General features: G+C 55.6%; 1 protein-coding gene across 1 annotated transcript; it reads left to right on the top strand.

The window, feature by feature from the left end:
• Positions 1-5,954: 5,954 nt before the first annotated feature.
• Positions 5,955-11,252, top strand: LCN1 (lipocalin 1). Its single transcript, XM_032272697.1, has 7 exons — positions 5,955-6,113; positions 6,558-6,688; positions 8,135-8,205; positions 8,726-8,836; positions 9,691-9,792; positions 9,993-10,019; positions 11,064-11,252. Exons 1-6 carry the CDS (start codon positions 6,024-6,026, stop codon positions 10,016-10,018), a joined length of 531 nt encoding a protein of 176 aa, XP_032128588.1. The 5' UTR covers positions 5,955-6,023; the 3' UTR covers position 10,019; positions 11,064-11,252.
• The last annotated feature ends 350 nt before the right edge of the window (positions 11,253-11,602 follow it).

The raw sequence follows: 11,602 nt of genomic DNA, 5'->3' as shown, positions 1-11,602 counted from the left end.
TGCTTGCCTTGGGCATCTGCTTTTCAAACTCCACGGAAAATATTGTGACAGTAATGTGGGAGCAGCAAGAATCCAAATAAAGGAACGTGCAATCCACGCGGCCCCCCTTTCTCGTGATCTGCAGGCCCCAGCACATCCCGGCACTTTCTCCATGGTACGCTGTCCTAATCCTGACGATTTCAGCGCCCAGAGAACAAGCCGAGAATAAAAACACCCATCGCCCATGCCCGGCGTTAGAAAATCTCAACGTGTGTATGTATTCAGATTACTTTAAAAGGAAATTAAACTCCCAGATATAGCCAGGAGTAGATGGATTTTGTGGGGCTTAAAATATATGTAAAATTTAGGGGTTACTTTAAATAAATGCTAATAGAAATTATGAATCCAAATTAGATATGAAAATATTTATTTGAAGTGATAAAAAAATCACAAAGCTCACACATGAAGAAAGCTGATAGGTGCAATAAACATCATCTAATGGAAGAAAAAAACATAAGATCTGATTGGTTACTTCCTGGCATACCTCTATAAAACTTATTTTTTCTATCTCTTGGCTGCTACCCCTTGATTATTGGTTCCTATGAAAATGATCTCCTATAAATAGAATAGAAAGGCAATTCAGCCTTCCCTCCGACGTGGGGTTCAGATTCGTTTCTCATCATCGGTTGGGGGCTGCAGGACACACGTGGTCGCCATCACAGATGTGCGTGTGATGACGCCTCCGCGGGCGTCGGCCCCCTAAGCAGCAGCTCTGATCAATTCTCCTTCGTGAGGTGACCGCCAAAGTAGTGCAGAGCTGGCCGGGGCATTCGTGTGTGACTGAGTACTTTTTACACAGAGAGGACTTCGGTCCTGAAGGATGTCAGTGAGAGCTGATCCCGGGTTACAGGCGTGCACGTCGGGGGCTGAGGGACACTGGTGAGGACTGATCCAACCTCACAGGCGTTCAAGGGCTGACAGACAGTGGTGAGGACCAAATCCCCACTTACAGGTGTGCATACTGGGGGCTTGGAGCTGACCATGACTCGATTCTGGCTTCCCCCGGGGACTAAACCCAACTCTCCTTCCTGACCGGCCGACTTCCATTCATGTCCTGCTGTGACATGCAGTCCAGCATCCTTGGGTCATGACACCAGGTGCACTGGCACAGGGAACGGTGGGCATATTCCTGAAAATGAAGAGGACCCTGGGGCGCAGGAGCTTCTAAGCTAGAGTGACTGTCAGCATCAACAGGCCCCTCTGCACCTGAACCAGCCCGGGGCCTCCCAACACCATGGAAAGAGACAGCTGTGGCAAATTTTACAAAATCATGCCCAGCGGAGCTCCCCACTTGAGCATGGCAAGGACCAGGCAGGGGCATCTCAGGGTCTGCGGGAGGCAGCGGCACTGTGGAGGCCCGGGGCACGCTGTCTCCAGTCTCGCTAGCTGGGCCATTGCTCTGCAGCGCCTGCACCCACGGGTGCTTCCTGTCACACCTCATCCTACCCATGTTACTGCCAGAGTGAGGAATGCGCTCAGCCACGACCCTGAGATGGTCGTCTCCTTACTCAGCCCCTCTTCCCGTCCTTGCCGCGTCCGGGTCGCCTCTTCCCCCGACTGCCTTTTCCCCTCCTCTGCCCGCTCTTCCCTGCAGCTGTCCGTCCTCCTCTCCATCACCGGCAGGAGCTCCTCGTGCGCTCTGCATGCTGAGACCGTGCAGCTGGACGCCGCACAGGTCCTTCCCTCCGCCTGGCTCGCCTCCTGCCTCTGTGAAAGACGTGACTCTTCCGCAGCTTTCGGACGTACCTCCTGGTCACAGAGGGATTGTCCCATTTCTTCCACAGGTTTTTAAAGTTTTGCTTTTCATATTAAGCCTTTTAATCTGCCTGGAATCCACTGCGTGCCGTGTGAGGTAGGGAGCTAAATGGATATGTCCTTTTCGTATGGATAAAAGCTTCATTGATTCAATATCTTCCCCTCAAATGTGTTTGCTACGCCCCTAATTTTCTGATTCCATTTCCGGTCTCTGCCTGGGCTCCCTCCTGTTCTGGCGATCTATCCGTGCAGCCTCGTGACAACACCACAGGCTTAATGACAGTGGCAAAGGACACCCAGCCCCGCCGGCCGTGTGCCCCGCTCAGCTTCCCTCAGTCACGCGAGCTTCTCTCTGGCCTCCGTCCGCAGTGTCTGTCACCTCGCCTTTCCTGATGGCGTTGAACTGCTGCTTTTCTCGTTGATTTCTTCAGCAGGCTTGCCAGAGGTCTACCCATTTACTGCATTTTCCTCTACAAGCCAGTTTTGCTTTTGTGGGTTATCTCACTTTTTCTCTATTCTCTGGTCCACGGATTTCTCTTCTTTATTATTTCTGTCTTCTGATATCTTTAGGTTATGCGTTGTTGTTTTCTATTTAAATGCCTAACTTATTTTTCATCGTATAATAGATGCATCTAAGGCTGTAGACTTGAACTTTTCTCTTTATGTAACACTCTGCTCGTTGCTGATTCTAGTTTTATTGCCTTGTAGCTGAAAAGAGCAGTCTCTGCTGTGTTGGTTCTGTGAAATTCCCCATATTGCCTGGTATGTGGCCTAATTTTTAAACGATTCTATGTGTCCTTAATAAGAATTAACAATTAAGAGTTGTTCATTGTAACAATCATAACAATGTAACTTGTTTAGCTGTTGGGGCAGTGTTTTTGTATACTTTACAATTTTTGTTTCCAAATTTTCATGTTGGTATCAACTCTTAAAACTCTAGCTCTCTGTGTGGATGGAGAAGTTCTGCCGTCTCCTCTCCTGTGGATTTGACCCCTTTGTTCTTCAGTCTGTTTTGGCTTCTTGCATTTTTAGGCAGTATGCCTTCAAAGTCATGAATATTCATCTCCTTGTGATTGTGCTTTCAATTGTTTGCGTTTGGCCCCCTTTTCATCCACACTGATGAAAAATAAATCATGCTCGTGTCTAGCAGCCTTCTTCATTTGTTTGGAAAACGCATTATCCCTGCCGGCCCCTTTCTGCTTCCATCTTGCCATAGCTCACTACTCTCCTGCGCTTAATGTGCGTCTTTTCGTTTGTGTGAACCCCTGCATATGGGCACAAGCGTGTTTTGTGTGCACCTAGCCCTCTAAACATCCAACACAACAGGACCTTCCTTCCCCCACCAAAGTCCACACCACTCGTGTTTGTACGGCCAGCAGGTGGTTTGCTTTGCTGTCATCATTTATCCCCCAACCTCGGTCTGCGGCAGACTTGCTAAAATTCTCCCTTTGAAACTTCCCGAGGCCAGTCAGTGGGAGACACTCTCAGTTGTGGTTCTTTAAAAAAAAATTTTTTTTAACTATTTTTTTTTTCTAGATGGAGTTTGCCCTGTTGCCCAGGCTAGAGTGCAGTGGCGTGATCTCAGCTCACGGCAACCTCCACCTCCTGGGCTCAAGCAGTTCTCCTGCCTCAGCCTCCTGAGTAGCTGGGATTACAGGTGCCCACCACCACGCCCGGCTAATTTTTGTATCTTTAGTAGAGATGAAGTTTTATCATGTTTGCCAGGCTGGTCTTAAACTCCTGACCTCATGATCCACCCACCTCGGCCTCCCAAAGTGCTGGGATTACAGGTGTGAGCCACCATCCCAGCCTTGGTTGTTTTTTAATGTCTGAGATGTCTTTATTTTGCCTTCAGCATTTTATGAAAGTTACACCGAGAATAACATTCAAAGGTAAATATTGTCCTCCCTGGGTTTGTTAAAGACATCACTCCATTGTCTTCCGGGAGGCAGTGTTGCTGCTGAGAAGTCTGCCGTCAGCTCACATCTGTGTTTTTGGTAGGCTGTGAGGCTCTTCTTTCTGGCCATTTTGACTTTTTTCTCCTTTTCTGGATGATCTGCATTTCACTTTAATATTCTAGGAGTGGATTTCTCAATTTTGATCATTCCTTGGTTTGTAAGTGAGATCTGGAATCGCCTGTCTTTTCAATTCTGGAGAATTCTGAGCTGTTATGTTGCTTTGTTGACATTTTATAAATGTTTTTCTTTTGAGAACTCCTATTCCATTTATATTGGAGCCTCTTGATCTATTCTCCATGTGTGTTAACTTTGTGCGTGTGTGTGTGCATCTGTGTGTATGTGTGCATATGTGCGCATGTATGTGTGTATGTATGCATGTGTATGTGGGTGTGTGCGTGCGTGTGCATGTGTGTGCATGTATGTGCGTGCGTGTTCATGTGTGTGTGCATGCATATGTGTGGATTTGCACGTGTGTGCATGTGTATGTGTGTGCATGCACATGTGTGTGTGCATGTGTGTGGATTCACGCATGTGTGCATGTGTATGTGTGTGCATGCACGTGTGTGTGTGTGAGCGTGAGTGCATGTGTATGTGCATGAATGTGTGCATGTGTGTATGTGCATGCACATGTGTGTGTGCATGCACGTGTGTGTGTGCATGTGTGTGTACACACGTGTGTGTGTGTGTGTGTGTGTGTGTGTTTTCAGAGCTGCTGCACTCTGGTTGGTTTCCTCCACTCATTTTGTTACTAGCTGCAGGCTGGAGACTGAATCTATCTGTAACGCCTCAATTTTCTTCCAGATTGCTCTGTCTTCGGTGACTTTGTTAGTAGTATCTTCCCCAACACTAAGTCTCTTCCACTATGTCAAGTCTGGAATTGGTCCTGTCTGTTGAGTTTTTTATTCACTTTATTATTCATCTTCAAGATTTGTAATTATTTCTATTTCATCTCTTGTGTTTCTTTTATTCTGGCCAGTTCTAATTTTACACTTTATATATTTTTAAATCGCTAGGCATTTCAGTCATACTCCTGCAGTTTTAAAGTGTGTGTCAGACTTTCCTTAGCTAGTGTAGGTTCCTGCACCAATTGCTCATTTTAAGCCTGCCTTTCTCAGAGTGCTGTTGCCTTGGGTCATTTGGAACCTCGCCCTGCTAGCTCATTTCAAGGTGAGGAGGTCGTGCCTCTGCGTGTCTGCCTTTCTCTGCCATCTTGTTGAGCCGTGTGTTGTAGCCTCTGCCCTATCCCAGGTCCCAGGCTTCTGCTCTGCGGTGATGTCGAGGGTGTCACAGATAAAGTCACCCTTTCCGAGGACGGCTCGTCTCAGCTTCTGCTCTTGCGGCTGCGTCGCTGTCCTCTTGCCTTCCTATGCCACAGAGTCCACCCAGTTATGAGAAGTTACAGCCCTAGATGTGTCAGGAAGGGTTTCCAGCCTCCTGCCTGGACTCAGGAAAGCCGCACCCATCACTCCCAGGAGCTGGACCCTGGCCTTCTCCGCCTGCCTTGGGACTTGGAGCCAACAGGCCCACCTCAGCCCCATCACCAGCCTGCGCTTCTGACCTCCATTCCTGGTTTTATGTGAGTGTGTGTGTGTGCGCGTGTGTGTACATGTCTGCATGTACGCACATGCATGTACACACTCACCTGTCTTGGTCCTCTGTCTGTCCAACCTATTGCTGCTCTGTGTGTGGAGCAGAGAAGGTCCTTATTGCACACCTTGCTGAGGAGTATGGGCACCTTCCTTAAATACACATGGTACCATGTTCACACAGCAGGGTTCCTCTTTTTCCAGGATGAATCTGAGGCCAAGTAACCTGCCCAGAGATGCAGGAAGTTCAGCTGAGCCCCAAGACCATGGCCCTCGGACTCCAACCCAAAACCTCTTTGGTGGTGTGCACACCAGTGCGTGTGGGATGGCTGGAGGGCGCCTGTTACTGCCACACATGTCCCCAGGAGGCCTGCACGCCCTTCACTCCCTTCAGTTTCCTCCCAGATGAAATCTGCAGACCCGCTCCTCTGCACGTGGCCCTGTCCGGATGATCCTGTGGGAGTAACAAGCTGTTATTCACCAGCCTCCAACAATGGCACGTTATCTGCTCCATTGCAGAACTGGCCGTGTTTACATCCAGGAAGGAATTGGTCAGTCACCTGTGCCAGGTACCCAGGGGACCCTGAGCCCAGCGGGTATAAAGGGCAGCCACGGGAGAAGCAGCACAGCCTCTCCCAGCCCCAGCAAGTCACCTGTCAGGCTGCCGTGAACTCAGACCCTGGAGATGAAGGCCCTGCTCCTGACTGTCAGCCTCAGCCTCATTGCTGCCCTGCAGGCCCACCACCTCCTGGCCTCGGACGAGGATATTCAGGATGTGAGGCTCGGATGGGAAGGGTGGGCTGGAGTGGGTGTGGGGTGAGGCTGAGACTGCTGGATGGAGACCCCATCCTTCCCCCATCCAAGGAGACCCTCATTTTTGGGTTGGGTGTTAAAGCCCTGTCCCAAGGGAATGGTGAGAAGGGGCAGCAGGAGTCTGGGCTGGGGGGTGGGGGCACAGAGGGGCAAGGCTGGGAGGGTGGGTGTCCGGCTGACTTCACTTCTCCCCTGGGGGTGAGGGCTCCCGTGGTCCTGGCTGAATTGCAGGGACTGGAATTCAGGTGGGCCTGGCGAGGCGCTGGGTGTCTGGGTGGGTCAGATTGGGGAATGCACCTCGTCTCCAGCCCTCGGGGTGGGGTAGAGTCTGAGGGCTGCAGACCAGGGAAGCAGGGAGAGGCTCTGGAGCGGTCGGCCTGAGCCTGATATAGAGGAACTTCTCCAGGCATCAGGGACATGGTATCTAAAGGCCATGACGGTGGACAGGGAGCTTCCTGAGATGAATCTGGAATCGGTGACACCCATGACCCTCACGACCCTGGAAGGGGGCAACCTGGAAGCCAAGGTCACCATGCTGTGAGTGTCGCCAGCCGGCTGGGCAGCCTGCAACCTGGTCTATGGCCTTCGTTTCCCCACCCGGGAGCACTCTGGTGCTGGGGAGGTGGGCAGACCTGCTGGGAGGACCCTCTCAGCCCCTCCTGTAATGCTTGAGGGCAAACTGTGCCACTGAGGTGCCTCGGCTGGGGGGGCCTGGGGGGCAGAGGCCCCGGATCAGACCCCGTGGGCTACCAGGGGCAGTGCTGGGTACTGCTCACTTCATTCACCCACTGGGGAATGTCTGGTGCTGTGCAGGACCCTTTGGGAAAAGGTATTTACCTTAGACCAGAGTCAGACCCGCAGGCAGGGCCCATGGACTGTGGACTCGTAGCCCTGGCAGTAAATTTCTGCTCTGGAGAAGCGCGGGGATGAGGCTTGCAGAATGACCAAGAGGGGACGTAGGACATCATGGAGAAGACCCCTTGGAAGTCCCTGTGTAGTGCTCACCTGTGCCACTTCCACCCACGTGGCTCACATCTGTGACTTCCCACCTGTGTGGCCCCCACCTGTGCCACTTCCCACCCGTGTGATTTCACCCTCGTGGCTCCCACCCGTGCATCTTCCCACCTGTGTGATTTCACCCTCGTGGCTCCCACCTGTGCACCTTCCCACCTGTATGATTTCACCCGCGTGGCTCCCACCTGTGCACCTTCCCACCTGTGTGATTTCACCTGCGTGGCTCCCACCTGCGCACATTCCCACCTGTGTGATTTCACCCTCGTGGCTCCCACCTGTGCACCTTCCCACCTGTGTGATTTCACCCGCGTGGCTCCCACCTGTGCACCTTCCCACCTGTATGATTTCACCCGCGTGGCTCCCACCTGTGCAGCTTCCCACCTGTGTGATTTCACCCTTGTGGCTCCCACCTGTGCAGCTTCCCACCTGTGTGATTTCACCCCCGCGTAGCTTCCCCCTGAGTGGCATACAGTGCTGTGCTCTGGTCCTGGGGACCAGCCCTTAGGAAGTCACTGACCCTGGCAATGACCCTGATGTTTGTCTGTTGTTTTCCCGAAAGCCCCCAACTCAACCTTTCCCTCTGGGCCAGATGATGGTAGACGTGGGGCTTGATCCTGAATATCTCCAAAAGGAAGCAAGCACCTGGTGCGATGAGGGCTCAGCCCCACGCCACAGACACTGCCTGCAAACCAGGCAGCCCAGGTCCCTCTGGCAGCAAACATGGCAGAGGGGTTAGGAAGGCAGTCACCAGGAGTGGTGCAGAGCTCCTGGCCACCTCGGGAGACCGCAGGAACTCCAGTGTGGCCTGGAGGGGCCGCTGGCGCCTGGTCTGAGATGCAGAGAAGCACCCTCCTCCATGGGCGTGTGGCAGACCCGGGGCCACCTTTGCAGGGCATTGCAGCGTGGCTGCTCCCAGGCTGGGGGAGGCACAGGCCAGGGATGCTTTGCCAGGGAGCTTCTGTTTTCCAGGATAAGTGGCCAGTGCCAGGAGATGAAGGCCATCCTGGAGAAAACTGACGAGCCAGGAAAATACACGGCTGGTGAGTCCTGGAGCCCGAGCCGGAGCCTGAGCTCGAACACATATTGAAAGTGGGGGTCAGCCAGTGCCTTTTTGGGGTGGCCTTTTGGCCTGGGAAGACTTTTGCTGCCTTCTGACCCCACTAAAAGCCCACTCCCCCCTCTCCTGGCCAATTTGCATTAGAGACGGGAACCCCTGACTGCAAACACCAGCAGTGGCTGGTTTGTCCCGGGATGGACCCTCTGGGCTTTCCCTGTAGCTCTGGCTGAGGCCCAGGTGGGGCCAGGAGCAGAGTTGTACTCAACTCCCACCTCTGCACCCAGAACCTCCCGCGCCTCACTGGTTTGGGATGTGGCCGCCTCTCGGGTGCATCAAGTTCCTGGGAAGTGGGGGTCCCTGGCCTGGGGCTCAGACCTGGTGGGTAACTTGGGTCGGGAGCTCTGGAGGCTGGGTCCTGTTGGGCCCAGGGCCGCACGCTGTCCTGGGATCCGCTCTGAAGGCTCCAGTGGCTAATTCAGAACTGTGCTGCTGTCCTTCTGCAGACGGGGGCAAGCACGTGGCATACGTCATCAGGTCGCATGTGAAGGACCACTACATCTTTTACTGTGAGGGCGAGCTGCAAGGGAAGCCGATCCGAGGGGCAAAGCTCATGGGTGGGTCCCGCACTCCCACCCCTCGGCCCGAGCCTCTCTCCTGCCCTCCCTCCTCCCTCGGTCTCCTGCACCCTCTTTCCACAGGAGAAGCCACTGGGACCCAGGAACCTACTGCAGTTTCCTTAGGAAGGGTTTTCCTGATAAAAGCCTCAATTCCCAGCCCTGGAGTTCAGGATTCAGGATGCCCCAGCCTAGGTCTGCAGCGGAGGCAGGAAGGAGCCGCGGCTGTCGGCACAGGGGCTTAGAGGTCACACGTGTCACCAGGTGGACCAGGCCCTCCCCCGGGGCAGCTCCCTGCAGCGTCATCCTTGGGCGCGTTCCTGCAGGGTGTCCAGCAGGGGAGAGGAGCGGGGATGTGAGCAGGAGTCTGCGTGGAAAGGACGTTCCAGCTCCTGGGGTTGAACTCTGGACGAGGTGGCGCCTGCAGACAGTGGCGCGTCAGTGCCGTCCCTCCCTGAGGACGAGGCCCGCGAAGGCTCCTGAGCTCTCCCTGGAGCCAGGGGTGTGCGAATCACAGAGGCGTGGGACAGGCGGTGCCCTGCTGCCCCAGAGGGGAGAGGCGCTTCCTTCAGGGCGGCCCGTCCTGCCGTCCGTCCATCCTCACTCTGGGAGATGCTCCGGCACAGACGGAGAGCCCTTCCCACTTCTCCCAGTTCTGCTGCCGCGGGAGTCTCCCGAGCCGTCCACGGTGCCCTGGTCCCACTTTGCCAGCCTGAGGGCCTCTGGGTTCAAGTCCCCCCGTGGTGGGTGAGGTGTCCCTTCCCAGCCCAGCTCAGGCCTCCAGGCTGGGACAGGGGTGCCGGCGACTGCCCAGTGCTGCCGGGAGCACCCACATCTCATCCTGGTACCCACAGGAAGAGACCCCGAGAACAACCCGGAAGCCTTGGAGGACTTTGAGAAGGCCGCAGGAGCCCGTGGGCTCAGCACAGAGAACATCCTCATCCCCAGGCAGAGCGGTAGGAAGGATGGCCCTGTGGAGTCCCCATGTCCCTGCGTGGGGACGTTGGCAGAGCCGCATTGCTCTGGCACATAGTTGCGCTGCGTGTAATTCTGGCTTTGTCCTTCCTGGGGTGGTGGAGCTGGCGGCTGATGAGGGCCCCAGTCCTGACTGCATTCCTGGGGCCTCCTGACTCACCTGTGCTTCCTTTTCCTGCAGAAACCTGCTCTCCAGGGAGCGATTAGGGTGAGTGAACAGCTTTAGAGGACGCTTGAGAAAACCAGCCCTGGGGCTCAGTGGCGCTTCAAGAGGCCGAAGGGTCTCTCCCACCCACCCCACTCCTACCTGGGTGGGAGACGCCCCGCGTGGGCCAGGCAAGTGTGAGCTCTGCTCCTGAGCTACCTGCACTTGGGCACCAGCCTCTGCTCTTGCCCTGGGCGTGACTCCTGGGCAGCTGGGAAGCCCGCAGTGCCAAGCCTGCCTTTGCTGGTTGCTGGCGGAGACGGTGTCTACCCCACAGCCCCGTGCGTGGGAGCAGGCGGGAGATTCAGGTTCCTCCTCAACACCCCTCACCCTCAGCCGTCCTTGTGACCCCGCTTACCCCATGAATTGCTCAAAGATTCAGCAAAGCGGCAGGTGTGCCTATGCTCACTGTGTCAGATGGGCCCCTCGCTGGCTGCACGAGGGAACCAGAGGTTCAGACTCACCTGAGGTCACCTGCCCAGGTGTGGGGGAAGACAGAATCCCGACTGCATTGCTGTCCTTCCCACACCCTCCCCTTGGTCTGCAGTGACCCGATGCCTCTTCACTCAGCAGGGAGCTCTGTGGGCAGCCTGCAGGGGTCCCTGCCCCATCTGCTCAAATCTGGAGGCTGAAGCCTCCACCTGCAACCCCCGAAAGCCCCCTGTGTATCCCCCCCACCCCATAGCCACCGAGGGCCGGACATGTGACCCCCACCATAACCCCCAAGGGCCCGCATGTGCCCCCCACACCATAGCCCCCGAGAGCCCGGCTTGTGACCCCCACCATAGCCCCTGAGAGCCCTGCATGAGCCCCCACACCCTAGTCTGTGAGAATGTGCATGTGCCCCCCACACAACAGTCCCTGAGAGCCCGAATGTGCCTCCACCCTGCAGTCTCCTAGAACCCACATGTGCACCCCACACCATAGCCCCTGAGAGCTAACATGCGCCCCCACACTGCAGCACCCAAGAGCCGGCATGCGCCCCCACGAAGCATCCCCCTCCCACCCTCCCTGTCCTGGGCTCACTCACCCTCCCCCCCTTTCTAGGGCAGAGGGCACCTTGGCTCCTCAGCAGCCCAAGGATGGCACCACCCAGCACCTCCGTCGTTCACAGGGACATGGAGAAAGCCCCCTCGCCCCTGCAGAACCCGGGCGGCTGCACCCCTTCCTACCAGCGCCCCCCTTCCTCCCGCTCTGTGTCCCCCTCCTGGTTCTCAATAAAGAGCTTCAGCAGTTCCTGGTGACTCCGCCTATCTGTGGGGTCCTTTGGGTGGGGGCTGGCTGGGTGCTCCCTTGGGTGCAGGGAGAGGGTGGGAAGTGGGAGGAAGGACAGAGGACCAGCCTCGGCCCAGTTCTCCATGGTGGGTGCTGCAGGTCAACCGTGTGAGGGGCCTGGCGGGCGGGTGGGTGCTGGGGGCTGGGCCTGAGGGTCCCGGGGTGCTTCCTGCAGGTCAGCCGCCCATGGAGCTCAGGCTCTGGCAGTGAGCAGGGTGGGGCAGGGCTCTGCTCCTTGGTCCCACACAAGTAAGACCCGAAGGCCTGGGACTCAGTGCAGCTGCTGCCCCAGAGGGGGACTGGGCAGGGCC

Source organism: Sapajus apella, unplaced genomic scaffold (assembly GCF_009761245.1).
Source record: "Sapajus apella isolate SASKATOON/1434 unplaced genomic scaffold, GSC_monkey_1.0 scaffold875, whole genome shotgun sequence".
NCBI lineage: Eukaryota > Metazoa > Chordata > Mammalia > Primates > Cebidae > Sapajus > Sapajus apella.
Note: the sequence above shows the minus strand (reverse complement) of the source record. Positions and strands in the feature narration are given on the sequence as shown.